Below are 20,554 nucleotides of genomic sequence, written 5' to 3'. Positions count from 1 at the left end.
TTGGTTGATTTTATGGCTCGCTTGAGCTGCATGATTGTCAAGTTTGAGTGATCCGGGTTTCCGGAGAGAATCTATTGATATCCGCGTCATTTGCATAGGTTTGACATGCCTTTCAATGTCTAAAGCTAAAGGAGCTTAGATTTTTACCAGTTTTCTTTTGTCACAGACGCTTACACCTGTGATCGAGAGCTTCTTTGATACTGTTTGGCTATCATGTGACAGGCACCTTCCTGATTTGTGAGTCTTCTTGCTATAAAGATGAGCACCCGTGACACACAGCTTCTACCTCGTCGTCAACCCCCACCATGTCGACGTACGTCATTTGTATGGATGTATGGTCTTTGACTCAGAGAACTGACTTCTTTACTTCTTTTATCTAGGTCTATCAAGCGAAAGCGATCTGAGGACGACGATGGACATGATGAAAATGATACTGAACGCATCATGCGACCCCCGTTTTGCTCGGAGTGTGGAAAGACTGCCCACGAGGAGAACTGTCAAAAGTGCTGCCCTCACTGTGACAGGTATCATGACGACAAGTGCACCGCATTTTGCAGGAAGTGCGTTGGTATTGGCCACTCATGGAAGCATTGCCATCTATTTGTTCCTGACAGCAACCCTCAACGCCGCCGCCGCCGTCGTGGCCAGAAGATCCCTCCAAGCATCTATGTGGGCAAAGTTCAGATCATTGTCCCCGTTTTGAATGCTCGGCCTGTCACTTCCCCGGACAAATTGAACGCCGACATCTTGAACCAGCTGAAGGTTGCGCTGGCAGATCTCCCCCACCAGGGTGTTTCTGTTCTCGCCCGCGTGACCATGAAAAATGTCAACATCACCACCAATCTGGTCACTCCGAGCCCTGCTAGTGTTGCCGCTGCTGCGCCTGGTGTTAAAGTCGTGCCCAAAGACACTCCCCTGATGGAGCGAGTTCAAAGGCCTCCAACTGGACCACGCTCGAACGCCTCAGCTCTCCAGCCACAGGTGTCACAGCAAGGATACGCTGAAGCTTACTTGTCGCAGTATGAATTTGCCCAATCAGGATACACTCAGCCTGAACATGGGCCCAGGTCCTTTGGTCAATCATCCTTTGGCCCTTCGCCATTCACCTTCGAGCCTCGTTACGAGTTCCATCCAATCCGCAGTTGGCCTTATACTGGAAACGAGCTCCGCCTCTCCACAAGACTTTAATGTCACTGCATGCCGGAACAAGGACCGAAATTGATTGATGAGGCAATGTTTGTTATGGAGGATATTTAGTCAGATGCGTGTCGCTTGTCTTGGCCTGGTTTTTATCGTGGAGAGCTGGAAGCTTATATCTAGTGGTCTTTCACTTAAAGTTTGGATCTTGTGTAGTACCAATCGCCAATCGGAATCGAATTCTGATTTAATGTCAAAAGATTCCCCAGTATACACTATTTGTAGCCCGAGCACCTTTTCAAATTTGCCAGCAATGAATGTTATTGATGAAATTTGCAAGATAAGCCACAAGAGGCTGGATGCCACCGCTGCCAATGACGAGACCACCGTCATTGGCGAGAATGAAACCTGTGCCGCCGAGATCACCGAGAGATATATTTCAGCCATCGTTACCACTCTGTTAATTCGATTAGGGCGAGATTTTCCAAGTTGGATATTTGTCAACTGGCGAAGATTTAGATGGAGGTGTTCCAGTTGACGTTATTGACGATACCAAATTGGGTAAGGATCGGCTCCCGAATAACGGGGTTCTCAAATAGATATCAAACCCTCGTCTTCGCCAAAACACCCAAATTGACGAGATCCCTAAACATGACGGCTCTCACTATCGGACTGCCAAAAATATACGCTGCAGAGGGCGCCAAATGCGTCCCGCCAACCAATGACTTCATCATAGGAACCTGGCACGTCACCCACTCCAGCCTCCCACTCTGGAAAGGCAAACGCAACGTCAACATCACCTACAAGCTCCTCCCCGAGGATTCAGGAGTCCAAAAAATAGACGACCTAGTTCAATATCAAGCTGTCAACTCCGACAAAGTCAAATCCGTTCATGGAGTGGATACCCCGACGCCAGGCAATCCCGGTGCTTGGGATTGGCGCGGCAAAGGCTGGTTGATGATTGCCAGCTCGCACTGGGAGTGTCTAGGCTTTGGCCATACCGATGATGGAAATTGTTGGATTGTGACTTATTTTGCCAAGACGCTCTTCACCCCTGCTGGTATCGACATTTACTCCCGCAATAAGGAGGGTCTTCCTAAGGAGATTGTTGATAAGATTCTTGAGACTCTGAAGGGGCTTGGGGTTGGAGATATTACTGAACTTGCAAATGGGGCTTTCCAAATTCCGCAAAACTAGTGACTCAAGTTAGATGCGTATTCGTCTTGGAGCGTCTGTTCTTTGGATACCCAGCGATGAGCTTGTTTTTCCTTTCAGCTCTCTTTATATATTCATGCAGTGCCATTTTAATTTGTTTTAATTTGTGCCTTGATTGCTGTTATACATCATTTTGATGCGGCTTTCCTTCTGGAATATATATAGATATGTCTGTCATAGGATATCTTATTCGATTATGGTGGAGCTACAATGATAGTTACAAATTAAGCAAAAACATATGCTCAAAGAATAAGAATGAATAGAGATGTGGATTAATTCTGTGATCTGGGAGGGAAACGGTCTCCATCCATGGCGGCAGTATAAAAAGTGAAATACCGTAGCTGGAGTAGGATACGGTAATTCGTTAAATACTTTAGTGATTCGACATACTTTTGCCTAGTGAGATACTAAATTTTAGCTTGAAACACTATTGTCCGTCATATACTTTGGTGATTTGATACCTATATACAACAGCCACACGATCGAAGTCGACGACGGCACCGAGGCGATGCGCAACGGCTCTGACGGTGCAGCTGGCAAATTGCTCGCGCATGACGTCCTTGATGAGCCGCTCGGACCGCTCGTCGACGCTGCTGCTCGCCTCGTCGATTAGGATGATCCCTTTGCCTGCCAGCATGGCCCGGGCGATGCACAAGAGCTGGCGCCGGCCCTGTGAGAGCCGATTGGCGTCCAGCGGGCTGTCTAGGCCGTCCAGCCGATCTATGACATCGTCTATCTTGAGCCGGGGCAGGACTTGAAGAATCTTGTCGTCGTCGGTTTGCTGCTGCTGCTCCTGCTGTTCGTGCTCCTGCCGGTGCTGCTGTCGGTGAAGGATGACAAGGTTGTCGCGGAGGCTCGTATGCTTCAGGAAGAAAGGGTGCCTCGACCATCACTATCCTCCAGTACTGCGCATTATCATGTTATCTAACCCAAAGACGAGTCCCATTTTGTACCGAGTAGAGATCGAGGTATCCAGTAAGATTTCTTGTGCAATCTCAAAGTCTAGCAAAGTCACCTTCCGGCTCTCTCTGTCGTAAAGTATATCATGCAGACCAGGATCATCGAGTCGTAGTGTAACTTGTCGAAGGGTATTGAGTGCATCAAGACATTGAGTTTGGATATATTGACGCTCGGGGTAAGAGAGGGTATGCCAAACGGTAGAGAGGTGTGGTCCTTTTCAATGCTGGATAATAAGGAATTGTCCGGACGGAAAGATGCTAGAGGAGATAATTCTACCTCTTGCGAATCACTCTGTAAACAATTGAGTCCTATAGATGGGTCTATAGCTAGTGAGACATGGCAATTATGGATATACAACAAATGCTGCTATATCTATGCATCAAACTATCCATTGTAGAAGCTCGCTCAAATAAATACATATTCTTTGCTTTTTCTCACTTATCTTTTACTCCATACTTACTCTATTTTCTTCTCAGCACTTACTTCCAGCTCCATCCTTACTCTTCTCTTCTCTTCTCTTCTTTTCCTCACTTACCTTTTACTCTAAACTTACTTCACTCTCTCCTCTTTTTCTCTTCTGCCACTGTTCATCCATTTAACAATATGAGCTCACCCACTTCTCCAATAACCCTCCTGGGGTACCCGCAGGAGTTTATCGATGCTATCCTTTGCGAAATACGGCTAAGTCTCTCCAGTCTCGCTGCTGTCGCCCGGTTCGGCCGGAAATTCATTCCTCAGCAACGCCCATACTTTACAACCATGTTGTGATCTGGAGCTGGGAACAAGGCGAGTTATTTTCAAAAACCACATTGAAGCACCCAAGCCTGATCTATAGCATTCGAAAGGTAGAGATTCACTATCATCAAGATCATACCAGCGGCAGAGAGGAACTTCTCTTACCTGATGGGATCGTCCTTAACTTGGAATTAACAATTTCGAGGCTGATAATCCTAGAGACTTTGGGCCCAAAGACAAATTTGATCAAGTAGGGGTGGTCTCCGAGCCCATTGTCTTCCTTGATTGGGGGTGTTGACCTCGGCTGATGCTGGAGTCTCCTTTGGGGACGTCCCTTCTTTTCATGGGCGCTGCACCTCGTTGAAATACTTGCGACTGTTGAACAACATTGTTGAACCACAGTCACTGAGGGAGATACTGAAATGGCCCGTGCGCTGAAAGTTTTCCTCTACAAGGGTGCGTCGATGGGTAACAGTATTCAAGACAAGGAGAACGGAGGTGAATACATTCAAGCACTCGAAACACACGCATCATCACTGGAGACCCTATACTTGGATCTCTATCTCTTCTGGGAAAATCCATTCGACTTAAGTTGTTTCCCAGCTTTGAAACGACTCATAACCGGCGCAAAACAACTTGGTGGCAGATTTGGAAGCTACAAGCTAGATATTTTGCGAGGGCGGTTACCTCGAAGCTTGGAGCATCTCACTTCTCGAGCAGATAATACTCACTTTTACCTTTCACCTGTCTATCAGCTCGTCCTCAGTGAAGAGCTTCCTCATCTGATCAAATTAACTTGTTTCATGTCCCGCTGCCTTAGTCTGAAGGTTGGCATGCGGAAAATGTTATGAAAAGGAAGATTGACGAGAGCCGAATCACTAGGTGTGCCTTTGAACAGCTGGGGTTCAGTTTTTCGTGTTTGAAGCTGAAGATCCAATTGTGATGCTAGAGAATGATCAATGCCCTTGTTTGTGTTGGCTCTACGAGCATCAACATGACCCGAAAAAAAAACAGGTTTCCTTGGTGAAGCGGAATTCTCTGCTTTTTGATTGCCATCCCTGATTCGCTTTTATTGCTACAAGTCTTGAACGTTAGTAAAAACAGACGATCAGTTATGCTAGCATCAATCCTGTTTATAGAAGAAGACCACTAGATAGGCTGGAAGTAAAGCCAACACGGCATAGTCCATTGATAGAAAAGCTGAGATGTCTATTCATACAGTCATCAACATGCTAGCGTTTTTATACCAGGTCAACAGCGGATTCTCTCCATTCCGTGTCTCTGTGTCCTCAATGTAAGCCCAGCGGCGCACGAACTCCTCGTGGCTCGTGACTTGAGTCAACTTGCCCGTAACGGCACGGTACATATCCTCAACGACATTAAAGTCCGTTGGGAAGAAAATATCAAAGTAACCTTGGTGGACCTATAGAAGGTGGTCAGTTTGCGTTCAGAGTATACATATTTGAAAGAAGCAACTTACAAACGGAGTCGATACAGGTACAGTCTGCCGCTGATACCGAGTCTGCACAACCGGCGCGTTGATCCCTGGTACAGCATCCGGCAACCAGTTGAAATCACTCGAAACCAGACGGTGTGCTGGGAAATACTGGTTCAGGACGTCGAAGAACTGCATTAGGCGAGTGGGAATGTACTCTGGCAGTGTGTACTCCTTTTGGAAAGGAGCGGCTGAGCGGAGACCGCGGAGCAGTGGAGGGCCCAAGGGACTCGGGAAGGGTCTACGGGCGGCAGCCTGTCGCACGCGGAGGAAGCGCGCTGCGACTGGGTCGAGCTGGTTGTTGTAGTATTCGTGGAACTCGCCCTCCGCGTCGATCAGGACACCTCCTTGCTGGGGCATTTCGGTGCCGTGCTGGTAGCGGATGGTGTCGTGGCTGAAATTATCAAAAACCTCGAGAGCGAGGAAGAAGCATGGCGAGTGCACGTAAGTGTCCCAGTCGAAGATGGAGCGGTTGACAATCTCCACGCGATCACGGTGGCCCTTGGCTGTGAGCTTGTCGGTCAAATTCTTGTACTGGAGATCTGCCAGTGCGGGCGAGATCTCAATAATCTTGAACTTGGTACGCTGGTACACCTCGTGATCTGTATCGCGGATGAAATCTAGAATGTTCAACATCATTGTGCCGTTTCCTGCACCCATTTCGTAGATGATCAGGTCGTGGTACGGGTATAGGGTGAGCTTGTAGTTTGACACCAGGTACCGCGCGATTGTTTCTCCATAATAGGGCCGGAACAACTCTGTAGGCGTATGCCACAGCTGCCGCGCGATATCTGGGTTCGTTGCGTCAAGTTTGTCCTCAAATTCTGTGTATCGTTCACCTAGGAGTTTGTGGAACGCCGGCCCATCCTCGATGGTGTTGAAGTTGAAGGGTTCTCCAGGACTGAAAATGGTCGCATGTTTGGAGAAGTATCCATAGTGTGGGTTATAGAGACTGTCTTATTATGCACTGTCAGATGGGTTCATGTCGCTTCACTGGTCCGCCAAACTCACCGTCGATGAACTCGCGCGTCAGCATTTTGACCTGGCGCGGACGTTCACGGCGGTTCCGTAGCTCTTTGGCTGTCACTGTGGGATATTTCCGGTACTCTTCGTCGATGTCCTTGGGGTAATCACCCCGTTTGGTCCAGAGCTGGATTTCATCTTGTTGTTTGCGCTTGACTGGTCCGCGCCGGGTGAGAAATGAGCGGGACTGCGGTCGAGATAGTAGAGAAGGCGGTCGCCTTAATGATTGACATGCTGGATGGCGAAACAGCTGTCGAAACAGCTGAGTGAGGACGGGAGAGTCCATTGTTGCTGAATAGCTAAGCTCGAGAGTTGCTCCGGGGAAGAAGAACGGAGAACCTGCTACCGCCACCTCAGGCAGAAACACGTGCCTCAGGCAAGATGTGTATAAACTTCTAATTCTTCTAGATTCGAGGATATTTCTCTAAGATAAATAGGACCCCTCGATCAATGTCCTTTTTTTGCACTGAAATGATCATTTATTGTTTTGAACAACTTGATCAGTAACTGATCTTCTCCTTCACCAAAACATCCGAGTGGTCCGAGCTTTATCTCTCTTTCCCGTGCGCTTCACGACGACGAGTACGATACGATAGCACTGAAAGACAATGCCGGATCATTCGACGGCTTATATAGGGACGGCCTTTGTGGCTGGAGTCTGCCTGGCCTTGACATATAACGAATTATCACGTCCCAAGCGTGATGAAATTACGACAGAAGAAACATCGCGAAGAAATGACTTAGTCGCCCACGCTGGTCCACCAGCTATTGTGGAAGGTATCGAGGGCTGTATTGGAAATACACCTCTTTTTAGGATCAAGTCACTGTCGGATGAGACAGGATGTGAGATTCTCGGCAAAGCAGAGGTATGTGCCCTTGATATGCATACAAAGCAGAGCTAACAATGTCCACAGTTTTTGAATGGTGCCGGCCAAAGCTCAAAAGATCGAGTAGCATTAAGCATGATTGAAATTGTGTGTTGAAGCCCGTAACCTAGAAGAAAAACCATGCATTACCGGCCCAGCTACTGACATCACCCAGGCCGAAGAACAAGGTATCCTGACGCCCCATTCAGGCGACACAATCTACGAAGGGACATCAGGATCAACCGGAATTTCATTAGCAACCCTCGCCCGGGCAAAGGGCTACCTAGCACACATGTACGGCACCCACTTGCCACCCAATAACACCCCACTAACCCATGCAACCCAGCTGCCTACCCTCAGACCAGGCAATCGAAAAATCCAATCTACTTCTCAAACTAGGTGCAATTGTCGATCGGGTGCCCCCAGCACCAATCGTTGAGAAAGAAAACTTTGTCAACCGGGCTCGAGCACTCGCCAAAACGCACACTGCCTCTTCGGGCTTGGTCTCCACATCAGAAGACGATCTCGATCTTCCCGCCGATGAAAACATGGCACGTGGCCGCGGCTTCTTTGCTGATCAGTTTGAGAATGAAGCTAACTGGCGCGCTCATTACGAGGGCACTGGTCCAGAACTGTATGCCCAATGTGGGGGTCGGATCGATGCTTTTGTAGCGGGGGCCGGGACCGGCGGGACGATTTCTGGTGTGGCGAGGTTCTTGAAGCCTTTGCTGCCCAAAATTCAAGTTGTACTTGCTGATCCCCAGGGAAGTGGATTGTTCAATCGGGTTGTGTATGGTGTTATGTTTGATGTTAAGGAGAGAGAAGGGACGAGGCGGCGTCGGCAGGTCGATACTATTGTGGAGGGGATCGGGATCAACCGTGTTACTGCTAACTTTGAAGCTGGCAAGGAGCTGATTGATGATGCGGTGCGTGTGACCGATGCGCAGGCTTTAGCTATGGCTCGATGGCTGGTTGAGAAGGATGGGATCTTTGTTGGCAGTAGCAGCGCGGTGAACTGTGAGTATTCCCGCTATTCATATCTGGTCTTGTTACTGACGCCGAGATACAGGCATTGCTGCCGTCAAGACAGCGAGGAAGCTCGGTCCTGGACATAGGGTTGTTACGGTGCTTTCAGACTCTGGGTCACGGCATCTGTCTCGATTCTGGGCCAAGGCTGGAGATGTTGGTGGGGCCACTGATACGAAGCTTGAAGACGTAATGAATGCTCGGGATGAAGACTTTCAATAGACTACAATTTGATATACTGCCCTACATTTGTCGTTGCGTAATAATATCTACTTAAACAAAAAGCATTAGGTATGACGTCCAACACCGAGACCTTCACTTTCTGCTCGTTTTGATACATATGCAGAACGACAAGTAGAAAGCAGTCAGAAAGCGACAATAGTGATATTCAAGATTGCAGACTTTCTAGAATATAATACCAAAATGGAGAAACGCGGGCAACCGAAACTGTCCTCTGAGAACGGCGCTCTATCAAGTACATGGTTTCTATGTTTTGTGTTTTATAGGGCTTTGCTGCAATAAGAAGCAATTATTCTTTCTCAACTTCATATTTTTTATGATTAAGAGAGATGTTAATATGTATACATGAATGTATAAAGATAACTTCATGGATCATCTGACCCGCCATAAGAATGCTGCACTTTCATGATCTCATTTGATAAACATGCTGAGAAAAGAGTTGGCAACAAAAGACCTATCCAAATCTTTGGTGCGTTGGGGTTCAAGCTGAGGGTCCTCCTGATCGGTCGAAGACGAAGAAAGACCATCACCGCGTACCTCCCTCTGATCTTCCATTGATTGGGCAATGTTTCCAGACTCGGATTCAGATTCAAGCTTGATCTCATCTGCCTGCACCCAAAGCTCTTGCGATGAGCTGAGCCCCTGGTCATCGTCGGTAGAATCCTCCAACTGTTCAGCCGGATTTCCGCCTTCTTCGGCCGCAGAGACGGCGCGCCCTTCGACGAAAGTACGAAGCAGCTCGAACTCAACTGCTGCTCGCGATCGACCCGAAAACTCACGTTGGACCTCGAACCAAGACAGACCCGATTGGCCGCTCAGCCGAGCAAAGGCTGCCAACTCAGAATGTGACCACGGGGCTGAAAGGTGAGGCGGGCTGGCGAGGCGCTGGGTCCAATGGTTAAAATACCAATGCCAGATTGCTTGGTAGTTGAGGGTTGGCATTAATTTGGTTACATCGCTCGCTGTTTTCTTTTCTTTGTGCATCATGCGCACGATCGACTTAGCCTCGTCGGGCGTCATGGGTCGTCTTTTGCTCGGGGTATTTGGGGGGACTCGACAGACGAAGCTTTGGCGCTGGGGTTTAGTGTTGATTCCGGGTTCAATGTAGATTCAAACGCCACATTGTCTTGGGGTTCTGCCGTAGGTCCTTTTTCTATTTGGATTTCCATTCGGTCAACTTCCTGTTCGCCATGGTCATTAATGACGATGGTGGTAGAGGGACCCGTGACATCGTTCTGTGTGTTTGGCTCAAGTAGCCCGTGTTCCCGAATATTCGATACGCAATCATCCTGGGTATCTTGATTATCCTCCTCTTGTATGGCTTTACCATCATTGTGGGTTTCTGTCTCATGTGGATTGTCCTCTTCGGTATTTATCTCTTTATCGTCTTCTTTCTCCTCCGAGCGATCGTGTTCATCATCTTTAGTCACAGCAGCTGTCTTCTTCAAACGCTTCTGCGAGGGCTTCTTCGAAGGAGTAGAGTAAGGCTGGATAGATGGACCGTCGCCATCTTTGGTAGGCACTAGGCGCTTTCCGCGGATGATCCGCATCTTTGATGGCGTCGGGGATGGCTCAAACTCCTGCAAAGGATCATCTGACTCATTACCATCAGGGACCTCTGCGAAGGACCAGTCTCGCGTCACAGGGCTTGAGTGATATTTGCGCTTCGCGGCTGGTTTGCGCCGACTCGGCGTGGCCTTGGATTTAGCTTCTGTTCGTGGCCGACCGGGTCCCCGAGTGGCCCAGACAGAACCGCTTCCTGGTGGTGAAGGAGATCTGATGGACGGAGACAGACCAACATTCTTTTTGCGTGTCTCGGTGGTTGGTGTTAAAAAGGACTGAGGTAGGTCGGGGACCGCCCAGATAGGATCCGGTGGCTTGGTAGCTGCATTGATGGGAGCCCTATTGATGGGATTCGTGGGATGGGAGGAATGTTGCGCTCTTGTCATTGGACTGTGTCCTGTAGTTCCAGATGCTTTAAATGTAAACACAAAATCCAGTGGATCATCATCCTCAATCGCCTGTTGCTGATCAGATGACGATGCTTCCAGTGGAGCGTTTGAAGTAGGAGCATCCGGCAAATTGCCGTTGGGAGATGAAGCGAAGGAGCCTGACTCTTTTTCTTCTTTGTTCTCCGTATCGTCGCCATTATCTGCGCCATGGTTTTCCAATTCATCCAGGCCAGCCTGGAAGAGCCACGATCGCGGTTGACCACCGCTTTCATCTTCATTCTGAATTCCTAGAAGATGTCCATTGTTCACCACGATTTCCCCGGTCTTTAAATCGATCTCATCGCCCACATCGGTGAAGTCGTGGCTATATTTTGCGAAGATCCCTTCAAACAGAGATTTGAGTCGCGAGTCATTCTGCGCACGTGCGGTTGGGAGGTCAAAGTCTTCAGGGACGTCTTCGGAAGTATCATCTTCGACGTCGGGGGTATTTGAAAGACATGGCCTCTTTGCTGGCCTTTCATCTTGCAAGTGATCCATGCTGTCGCAGGATTTTATGGCATATCGCGTACATTTAGAAATTGTCGGAGACCGAGAGTATGGAAAAACTCATGATTATAATTGATAGCAATCAAACATATTCACTCAAGTATAGTCCAGTGAAGTCAAGTTCAGTGAGGGAGTTGCAACAATCAAAATATGCGGGAGAAGCAAAACAAACCGAAATGACGTTCCCGAACTCTCCAACTTCACTCTCTCCACAATGTATTGCCAGAAGTGTCGCACACCTCTGAAGTTGGATGGCTCAATAGAGTCATTAAACCCAGCTGCTTTTGATTTACTTTCAAGTTCGTGCTATATTTCTAAAGCCTCTGTCCATAAACTAATAGCTCTAGACTCTACAGGGAAGTCGCTGTCAGATGGAGCTACCTCGTCGCGACCGTCACATCCACCCGAACGTCGCGACCACTATGACCGATCCTCTAAACATGCTACACCGCCAGTTTACAGGCGGTCTATTCCCGCTCCTCGAGGCAGTCAGCTAAACCCGGTACCCCGAGCCGATAGCGGCAACATGTCGTTCGTGATGTTGACCGAATCACAAGTTACGCCACCACCGGTCATTGAGAACACAGCGGCCCGAAGCAAGCAAAACCATACACAGGTCCAGAGTCGCGTCCCAGAGGATGGATCATTCGTGGATCAAGTGGAGAGAACCACGCGGTTGTTTGAGATTGTCTCAGCGCGGTCCGATATCGATCACCCCATTTGCGTGGAATGCACAGAGTTGCTGGTGGAAGGATTGCAAAAGCGCCTGGCAGGATCCACGAAGGAGCGAGATGCCTACATTTCATTTCTCCGGAATTTGAATGGGTCGGTCCCGACCGCGGAGGAGCTGCAGGCGGCAGAGAAGTCGTTGAATGAGAGCCTTGAAGCGGAGCGTGCCAGCTTCGCAGAACTGCAGGCCTTTGAGCAAGAAAAGGCTGTTCTAGATGCGGAGATTGCAGCCTTGGAAATCGAATCGCGACAGCTTGATGCCGACGAGGAGAGCTTTTGGCGGTCCCGCAATGCGTTTTCCTTGACTCTGAATGAGTTTCAAAACGAACGGGATGCTCTTAATATGCGGTATGATCACGACTCGCAACAGCTTGAGAGGCTGCAACGGACAAATGTCTACAATGACGCCTTCTGCATTGGTCATGATGGATATTTTGGCACTATCAATGGACTACGGCTGGGCCGATTGGCTAACCCCTCTGTTGACTGGCCTGAAATTAATGCAGCATGGGGACAAACAGCTCTACTTTTGGCCACGATGGCAGAGAAACTCGGATTTCAATTCCAGGGGTATCGTCTCAGGCCATTGGGGTCCAACTCTCGAATCGACAAGATTGAGTATCCAGTGCAGGCATCGGGCCAGCCCTCAGAGAGAGGCGCACCTAAGGCGACCCAATTAGATCTCTTCTCATCAGGGGACTTGCCGCTCAACATTCCATGGCTCCACCGTCGCTTTGATTCGGGCATGGTGGCGTTTCTTGAGTGCTTGCGCCAACTAGGGAAGTTTGTCGAGAAGACCCCTGCGCCAGTTGTATCCCCACGGCGTGGCCAGACTGGCGCAACAGCCCCGGGGCTGAAATTACCATACGAAATCAAGCGAGATCGTATTGGCGATGCCAGCATTAAATTGGGCTTCAACCAGAACGATGAGACGTGGACTCGTGCTTGTAAGTACACGCTGACTTGCTGCAAGTTCCTCCTTGCGCACGCTAGCAATCTTGCTAGCACGGGGTCCAGCAACTCTGCTGCCGTGGCGGCTGCGGCCGTAGCAGCCGCCGAACAAGCCCGACAGACCACGGCCAGCCCGAATGATCGCCCTTGAAATGGAAATGGAAAAAATCTTGAGGCTGCAAGACGAAGTCATATAGCCAATGAATTCCATGCAGGATCCAGAACCATACACCAGCGCATTACTGGCATCAGTGGTACTTTGCGAACAAGCGCTACATTAAAAGGGGGATGACAATGACGTGCCTACAGCAGATGTTTCAACCCGCAATCTATCTCTGAACGTTTATTCGCCTGTCATAACTCACGACTGGATCGACCAGAGATACCAACCAATCCGCACCCTGACATATGTCGGCTGAGTGCAGCACTGGCGCGTGGGTCGGAATCAGACCTCCCCGCCCCCCTTTCCTCGAAGTCCACATTTCGCCCGGGCGTCGACCTACATTCGCGGGAAAAATTCCGCTTTCCGCGTCCGGTGTATGCAGTGTCGTTGCGCCACGATTTTCGAGTTAATCAGTCTGCGCGCTACATCCTAGTACCTGCATGCGATCCGACCCGATGAACGATGGTCCGTGGACCTATAACAGTCAGTCCGGTAGTGATCTCCGTCCATACTCCACGCGCCGTTGTGCCTCTCCAGCACAGTCCACTTTCTAAATGGTTTTAGAGAGTCGAATCTCGAATTTTACTGGAAGTTGGGTTGGAGCGGCTGGGACTGGGCTTCACACTAAGGAGAAAGTACACCCCGCATTTTTGGTTTTTTTTTTTTTTTTTTTGTTGGAAACCAAGATCCTATCCGCTCAAATACTATTTTAGTGCCCGAATCCTCGATTCATGCGAAAGTTCCTTTGTACTCTATTGTAGGGTGTGATCTTCTTTTTCATTTTTCCTTTTTCGTTCGCCCCCTGATAATCGGCATTGCGGCGGAAATCAATATATGCACATCCCTTTCGGGGAATAGAATTGATGGTCCCCGAACGACAGCTACATTTTCCCACCTGACAGTTCTTGGGTTTTGCCCTGGGAGTTCTCGGGTTCTAGCCCTTGGGATATGGACCATTCAGACCGCTGATCATTGGGGTCGGCATATATGAGAGTGGCGTTGTGTCAGTCTGAAGAGTTTCAGGGGCGAAAAGAAATATTAAAGAAAGTGAAAACGAAAATGGAATGCACAGTCACCAAAGGACCAGGGATCATTACGTATCTGTGCAATGGATAATTAAAATAGATTGAGAGCATATCACTAGGACTCGGTAGCTGAGGGTAGGGCAGATTCATCGAGGAGAAAGTCCACGGCGAGCGGGAGGGATATACCCCACTTCTACCCCGAGGGTACATTCCCGCATGAGAGAAGCAAAGAAACCAATATCGAGAAAAGCAGAAGAAAAAAAATCGAAAACCGAAACCAGCAGAACCTTGCATCGTACGAAAGGCCTAATCTTCGAGTTTCGGCCGGAAGATATACTCCATGGTCGACTACCCAGGTACACTGTATAGTGACTGTTATCCTATACCCTATACATAGTATAATACCAAAACTAGTAATGGGGCTTTAACCTTGTCTCGAGCCCAAAGCGCAACGCGTACGCCTTGATGGGTCAACAGGTGTTTGATGGCGAGATCTAGCACGTTTTATTTAGGTGTCAACTGTCAACTGTCAACTGTTAGCTGTCAGATATGTCAAAAACGTTTAAATTCAAAATGACATATAATATTCTGACCAGTACGGAGTAGATCTGAATCGTCGCATAAGTACTAGGTACTCAATCCGGATTTCCGAGTCCTCAGTACTTACTCAGACTCCCGGACTAGACCAAAACAGTCAGAGATAAGAGGTAGTCTCCACCTCGGTGGGATCTGTTAGACTCGAACAGAACAAAGAGCTGTCAAGGAAGTTTCGGCCCGCTCCCGGTGGTCTTTTTGCGATCTGCAGTCAGGATTGTCCGTTGACTAACTAATAGTTATACTTTGAACAGACAATGTACACTGTCGTCGGGTGCTTCTCACTAGTGTATTCATATGCAAGTACTACATACTTGATCATCGTGTACATACCGAAGCTATATTGTTATGGGAAAATATGAAAAAAAAAAAAAAAGACAAGGCAGCAGAAAATGCATCCAATTTGCGGCCAAAGCACTGCATGTAATAGTTCGCTTAGGCCGTACAGTAGGGCCAAAAGTACCTTTTTTTCAGCTCCACTCTAGGACATACCATCTTATACCACGGTCTGGACGGAGGAGACAGACCCAGGGAATTAACCAGGGAATTAATAATTCCCTCCAGATCCCTCGGCATCTCCTCCCAATGTGAAGAATTGTCACCAGGAAATCCAGAATGGACGGAACTCCACCAAGTGAGTTGATCCAAATCAAGACGGCGACTCTAACTCCTGCCTGAATCAGACCAAACACCGAACGGAGATATTCTCCTTGAAATAATAACCGTTGGCGATCGCAGTGAACAAGTGAGTTGGGTTAGTTGCCTCCGCCAGAATGGATCCCCGTCCACCACTCTGATTTGGCCGGGGAAACAGGGGGTCGTGCGTCCGTTGTGCACGTCGCCGTAAAGAGAAGAGAAGAGAGATATTTGGCCCCCGGCCCTTTTCCGAGTGATTATTTTCTTTTATTCGCTTTTGTTTTATGTTTATATAGGTTTCTGCGGTGTCTGAGGTCTCTGGATTATTTTTCTTTTTTTGGGAATATAATATTATGGTTTGCATTCTTTAAAAGAACTTATTATGGAACCTGTTTTTACCACACTCGGGAACCTTTGAGACGAGTATGATATTGAACAATTATACCCTCAACTTTATATTCATAACCTCTCTCTCTATCGATTCTCATCATCATGGACAATAATTATCAACCGATCTCTCCTCCCAGTGTCTTTCGACCCCGCAGATCCGATGATTGGCACGAATATCGCGAGATCATCGAACAACTCTATCGAAATGATCAGTTAAAACTACGAGATGTGAAACGCATCATGGAACGGGATTATAAGTTCTTTGCCTCGTACTGCTATCCTTTCTTTTTTCTGCTTCTGCTCCCTCTGTGTCGTTCCGTGGATTCGATGTGAATGCGGGATGGCATATAGTTCTATCCCCACACCCCCTCTACCGTACTCCCAATCTAACCCTAGACCATTAGAGAAAAGCAATACAAAGATCGTCTTGCCGCATGGCATGTCCGAAAGAATATCAAAGCCAAAGAGGTCCACCTGATGCTTCGCAAACAACAGAAGCGCGCCGCCCAAGGGAAACAGACTGCCTTCCGGGTGAATGGGCAAAACGTCGACCCCAAACGAATCGCTCGCTTCGTTCGTCGCTATGGAACTTCCTGGGATACCACTCGAGGCAAAGAGCCAGAGCCAGAGACCGGACCAGAGAGCCCTGAACCTCGTGAGTGACCCGCAATGCATACGAGCAGATGTAGTCGTATCTTATACCGGATCTGCTATACACTAGATGCGATTGGTGATAGCGTGATATAATCATATGTGCCATAGCTAACAACCCCAGAAACCCCCTCCGACATGACCTGCTACACCCCAGAACCAGCCGATGACATCGGCGTAGCGACACCCATGTCATCACTCCCAGAGATGAACTCGCCCCGCGACATGTCAACCTACCCCATCAATCCATATGGTAAATCCACGGGCCCGCATCCACCGACCAACCCCATACACACACGTATTGATGGTCGGTATCTCACTCTAGACCCAAACCACATCGAAAGCCTCCCAGATTTGATCATAGACGAGGACTCGAATCTCCCCCTGGCCATGCAATCTAATCGCCAATACCACCCAATAGCGAATCTGCCACCCCATCCTCATTCCCGCGTACATGCGCACCCAGGCCAGGGCCCGGGTCCGGGCCCGGTACCGCGCACTATGAACGACGTCCCTAATGAGGTCGACAATCACCCGCCGGATTGGAACACCGTGGAGTCGTTCCAGACGAGGTTGCAGGGGCTGGACTTTACGCTTACGCAGACTATGTCGAAGTGGGCGCGGGATCAGGATCCTAATCAGGAGATTCCTCATCACGAGGGATTGGGGATGTGATTGCTCTTGTTCTGTTCTGGTTTCGTTCTAATTGATATCTGTTTGATTTCTGCCCCCAGCGTCTTTGTGTCCTTCTTTCTCTATGTACATGGGTTTTTTCTGTGCTCCCTTTCCTTGTCGTTCTCATTTGGAGGAGTTCGCTTGTGCCCATTCCAGATATAGGCGCGATTCATAGCAAGGGCGTTCTGTCGCGTTAGACTGGTGATCTGATCTATCTCTATTGTGTCCACGGCCATCTTCTGCTATTTGTCAGTATGGGTAGTACGAGCTTTCAATCTGCTCTTTTATTTCCCTCGTACGCTCGCCCGATCATCCTCTGAGACACAATATTATTGTCTTACCCCCATCTGCGCCCGAGAACACCACGCTTCGATCACACCCAACCTTTACTTTAAATCTTCTGGCTTTCGCGAGGTATACAAGGTACCAGGTCTCATTTCTCGGTTCTGACTACCCTACTCTACCCCCACGATCACCCATCCCATTCCCCGACTCCGAGTCATTCATTCCCCGACCCACGGTCCATTCTCTACTACGCGAAAATGGGACGTAAAGCTCAAACTGCAACCCAACTCAACACACCCATGACACCAGCATCAGGATCCAAGCCCCTGAAGAATTCCACCGAATACAGCTTACTTACTGCCCCTTGTAGCAATTAAAGATACCGAACAAAAGAGTAAAGATACCGCCCAGAGAAGTTCACATGTCGTTACATTTACATACAGGGTAGCTCAGCAAATGTACCAATCTACCCGCTCTAGATCTGACCACGTAGCTGTCCGCGCTGATCATCCGGGACTTTTGTCCTGTGCTGCACAAGAATTAACCGCCCCCCTTGGCCCTTGGCCCCTGGTACAGGGAAATGGACTCGCATGATTCCAGGATTCGCAGGATTCGCAGGATTGACTAGTGCTGCAGGGAGCCGCTTTGGATCCTGCATATTGAGATTACTCGTTCCAAGGTTGTGCAGGAGAACTGGGGTCGGGTGTTTGCATCAAGGATTGTACACCTGATATTTGGGTTTGGACTTGGCAATGGTTTATTTGATTTCAAAATTGATTTTGATATTCGATGTATCAACTACCAGTGGGCCCGGGTAGAACGGGTGTTTCCGGCCCGTTGTGGGCCAGCATGAGTTCCATAGTCGCTGATGGGGATCAAGGATGAGGCAAGGATTACGGAGTAGTTAGGGAGAGTTTCGGTCATAGTACTGAAATGTCTCGATGTGGGCTTTGGGGTTTGTTGGTATGGTTTTCATACACTAATAAGTACTAAATACATAAAAGACCATCGCTAAAATCAATCCAATCCAAAAGTAAAGAGATAAAGAACATGTAAAGAAAGAAGAGGGAAAGTGAAGAACCCAGGTTGGACTCGGGGAATAATTGCCAAGAATTTCAGGCTGTAGCCCGCACAGCAGATCATGAAACACGCTCGTGGGATATATAGGAGCACCAAGGCTCGAAGAGCTTTTGACCAACAAAAAAACACACCTGTCTAAGACGCTCAAACCAAGCACCGGGGTCTATAGCTCAAGAGTGGAATGTGCTCTTCTGGAAGCTTTCGGGAGAGATATCACCCATCTTGCTCTTGATCTCGGGCTTGCTCAGAGACGACAGACTCTGCGTGCGACCTTCAGCCTCGCCCTTCATGGTGGAGGCACGAGAAGTGGGCTCGCTGCCTGCCGTGATGGCTGCGGTTGGTCGGCGCTGGATAGTCTCCAGGTATGGGCCCGGGAGGTATCCAACGCGGCCGTCACGGGCGCGGCAGCGCCACCACTCGGAGGCATTGCCCATGGGGTCTGACTTGCTGAGAACGGCGACGATGTCGCCCTTCTTGACGGCCAGATCGATGCCGTTGGATTCTTGGGTCTCCGGTGTGTAGTCATATAGGAGACGGCAGAAGTCCAGCTTGGTTGGGTCGAGGGAGGCGGAGCCAGGTTCGCCGTTTGGTCCGACGAGCTGCTGGCGACGCCTGGCTTCTTCTTCTTGAGAGCGGGCCATTGTCTTGATCAATTTGCCCATTAGGTAAGGGAGACCGAAGAGTGCAATCAGGAACATGAAGAAGGGCTTCTTGGATGGCTTGGCGGGAGCCGGTGAGCCATCGGGGAGGGTGACGGGACTTGACCGTCCCCCCATGAATGCTGCAAAGGCAGCGGGGGTCAAGGATGTCGCGTCGGCTGGCGGAGGACGTCCTGTCAATTTGGCGATCAATGTGCGGAACCACCGAATGAGTGTAAAAATTCCCAGGGCGGAGCCTAGGGTGTTGCGCAGGTTTCCAAACTGTTCTGCGACCGAGACCATTGCTATAAAAGACGTCAGCATATGTTCACATTGCAACAGGTGAGTTTGAACTAACCGAAGAATGAACTGTGTGTGGCCATGTACGTGCTCTCTAGCATCTGGGCAAAGCCACCGAACGCACCAACGATACTCTCGATCATGTGGAAGGTGGCCTGGGTGCTCTGACCGAAAGAGTTCGTCAGACTATTGGGGTCATTGGGATCCTGTCCTGGCATGCCGCCGTACATCCCTCCCATGCCTCCCATGCCTCCCATACCGCCCATTCCGTACATGCCTCCTCCATAGCCGCCACCGTACATGGAGCCCATGCCGCCCATAGTACCGAAGCGAGAGTAGGGCGATGAGTAAGTTCCCATGCCCCCCATTCCGCCCATGCCACCATATCCTGTTCCATAGGCGCTGGTTCCAAGTCGTGAGGCACCATAGGGTGAGTAATTTGAAGCCGTATTGTTGACCACAGAGTTGAGGGTACTAGGGCGGTCGGGAAGGTCGGGGGCGCCCGATGTTGCGGGGTTGGTGGTAGTCATCGCGGTAGAGGCAACTGGGTTGCCTGCGATGGGTGTTGATGATAAAGTGTTTCCTAGTGGAAGCAGAGGATTATTAGATGATTGTTTTTGATGGGGACTGGGGCTCGCCCTGTGACTCTTGTGGCGATCGGGTATGGAGCCGCGGTTAGAGAAGAGACTTACCAGCTGCTCCTGCTCTCTCCCAGGGTTTCGGCGGCGAAGGCGTCGCCATGAATACTGATATTAACGGACTTGCATTGAGATCTCAGACTAGTATGGGAGTTTGTAAAGGCGATGACGAAGAGAAGAGAGGAAAGGAAAAGACGCATGTGGCCGGGAGTGGAGATGCCGAGGTCGGGGTTTGCCGAAACAAATACGGGGGAGTTGACTATGTATAGTACTACTTGGATATTCCCATCTATGTGAGTTTATTCGAGTTGTTCTACTAAAATTGTTTATTGCTATTCAATTTGTATCCCAAAGTTATATTGTGCATAAAAACATATCTATGGTGTTTTGCGAGAAATCTCTTCAGTGGCGCATGTACCTACCAGACTGGGACCGAGGCAGTCTGAGAGATCTCGGACCCTGAGACAGTGGAGTATGGGGTATTTAGTCAATTGATGATCTTAATAAGCTAGTGAGTTCGAGTTATACAATATTGTAGATTGTATATGCCTATAACATTGTACGTTGTACCTGTGTGTAACTTCAAATGCATCCTCCGTATAGA

General features: G+C 49.1%; 11 protein-coding genes across 11 annotated transcripts; 6 read left to right on the top strand and 5 right to left on the bottom strand.

Annotated features, from left to right (window-relative positions):
• Nucleotides 1-305: 305 nt before the first annotated feature.
• Nucleotides 306-1,188, top strand: N7529_009775 (uncharacterized protein; the record flags this gene model as incomplete). Its single annotated transcript, XM_057245302.1, has 2 exons — nt 306-313; nt 381-1,188. The coding sequence occupies 2 exons, from the start codon at nt 306-308 to the stop codon at nt 1,186-1,188; spliced, it is 816 nt and encodes a 271-aa protein (XP_057093565.1).
• Nucleotides 1,189-1,788: 600 nt separating this feature from the next.
• Nucleotides 1,789-2,334, top strand: N7529_009774 (Calycin; the record flags this gene model as incomplete). Its single annotated transcript, XM_057245301.1, has 1 exon — nt 1,789-2,334. One exon carries the CDS (start codon nt 1,789-1,791, stop codon nt 2,332-2,334), a length of 546 nt encoding a protein of 181 aa, XP_057093564.1.
• Nucleotides 2,335-2,779: 445 nt separating this feature from the next.
• N7529_009773 (uncharacterized protein) lies at nt 2,780-3,298 on the bottom strand (the record flags this gene model as incomplete). Its single annotated transcript, XM_057245300.1, has 2 exons — nt 2,780-3,233; nt 3,282-3,298. 2 exons carry the CDS (start codon nt 3,296-3,298, stop codon nt 2,780-2,782), a joined length of 471 nt encoding a protein of 156 aa, XP_057093563.1.
• Nucleotides 3,299-4,469: 1,171 nt separating this feature from the next.
• N7529_009772 (uncharacterized protein) lies at nt 4,470-4,898 on the top strand (the record flags this gene model as incomplete). Its single annotated transcript, XM_057245299.1, has 1 exon — nt 4,470-4,898. One exon carries the CDS (start codon nt 4,470-4,472, stop codon nt 4,896-4,898), a length of 429 nt encoding a protein of 142 aa, XP_057093562.1.
• Nucleotides 4,899-5,260: 362 nt separating this feature from the next.
• On the bottom strand, nt 5,261-6,851 carry N7529_009771 (class I SAM-dependent methyltransferase; the record flags this gene model as incomplete). Its single annotated transcript, XM_057245298.1, has 3 exons — nt 5,261-5,470; nt 5,528-6,498; nt 6,554-6,851. 3 exons carry the CDS (start codon nt 6,849-6,851, stop codon nt 5,261-5,263), a joined length of 1,479 nt encoding a protein of 492 aa, XP_057093561.1.
• A 322-nt stretch (nt 6,852-7,173) lies between these two features.
• N7529_009770 (putative cysteine synthase) lies at nt 7,174-8,679 on the top strand (the record flags this gene model as incomplete). The annotated part of the gene is made up of 5 exons (XM_057245297.1): nt 7,174-7,431; nt 7,480-7,539; nt 7,607-7,725; nt 7,778-8,448; nt 8,501-8,679. 5 exons carry the CDS (start codon nt 7,174-7,176, stop codon nt 8,677-8,679), a joined length of 1,287 nt encoding a protein of 428 aa, XP_057093560.1.
• Nucleotides 8,680-9,108: 429 nt separating this feature from the next.
• Nucleotides 9,109-11,186, bottom strand: N7529_009769 (Myb-like DNA-binding domain protein; the record flags this gene model as incomplete). Its single annotated transcript, XM_057245296.1, has 2 exons — nt 9,109-9,724; nt 9,760-11,186. The coding sequence occupies 2 exons, from the start codon at nt 11,184-11,186 to the stop codon at nt 9,109-9,111; spliced, it is 2,043 nt and encodes a 680-aa protein (XP_057093559.1).
• Nucleotides 11,187-11,409: 223 nt separating this feature from the next.
• On the top strand, nt 11,410-13,026 carry N7529_009768 (beclin 1; the record flags this gene model as incomplete). The annotated part of the gene is made up of 1 exon (XM_057245295.1): nt 11,410-13,026. One exon carries the CDS (start codon nt 11,410-11,412, stop codon nt 13,024-13,026), a length of 1,617 nt encoding a protein of 538 aa, XP_057093558.1.
• Nucleotides 13,027-15,785: 2,759 nt separating this feature from the next.
• N7529_009767 (Clr5 domain-containing protein) lies at nt 15,786-17,009 on the top strand (the record flags this gene model as incomplete). Its single annotated transcript, XM_057245294.1, has 3 exons — nt 15,786-15,952; nt 16,088-16,338; nt 16,459-17,009. The coding sequence occupies 3 exons, from the start codon at nt 15,786-15,788 to the stop codon at nt 17,007-17,009; spliced, it is 969 nt and encodes a 322-aa protein (XP_057093557.1).
• A 760-nt stretch (nt 17,010-17,769) lies between these two features.
• Nucleotides 17,770-17,952, bottom strand: N7529_009766 (uncharacterized protein; the record flags this gene model as incomplete). Its single annotated transcript, XM_057245293.1, has 1 exon — nt 17,770-17,952. One exon carries the CDS (start codon nt 17,950-17,952, stop codon nt 17,770-17,772), a length of 183 nt encoding a protein of 60 aa, XP_057093556.1.
• A 592-nt stretch (nt 17,953-18,544) lies between these two features.
• On the bottom strand, nt 18,545-20,053 carry pex13 (peroxin PEX13; the record flags this gene model as incomplete). The annotated part of the gene is made up of 3 exons (XM_057245292.1): nt 18,545-19,317; nt 19,371-19,895; nt 20,005-20,053. 3 exons carry the CDS (start codon nt 20,051-20,053, stop codon nt 18,545-18,547), a joined length of 1,347 nt encoding a protein of 448 aa, XP_057093555.1.
• Between the last annotated feature and the right edge of the window lie 501 nt (nt 20,054-20,554).

Source organism: Penicillium soppii (assembly GCF_028829465.1).
Source record: "Penicillium soppii strain IBT 18220 chromosome Unknown utg000007l, whole genome shotgun sequence".
Classification (NCBI taxonomy): Eukaryota; Fungi; Ascomycota; class Eurotiomycetes; order Eurotiales; family Aspergillaceae; genus Penicillium; species Penicillium soppii.
The sequence above is the reverse complement of the archived record's forward strand: the minus strand, read 5'-3'. Positions and strand labels throughout refer to the sequence as shown.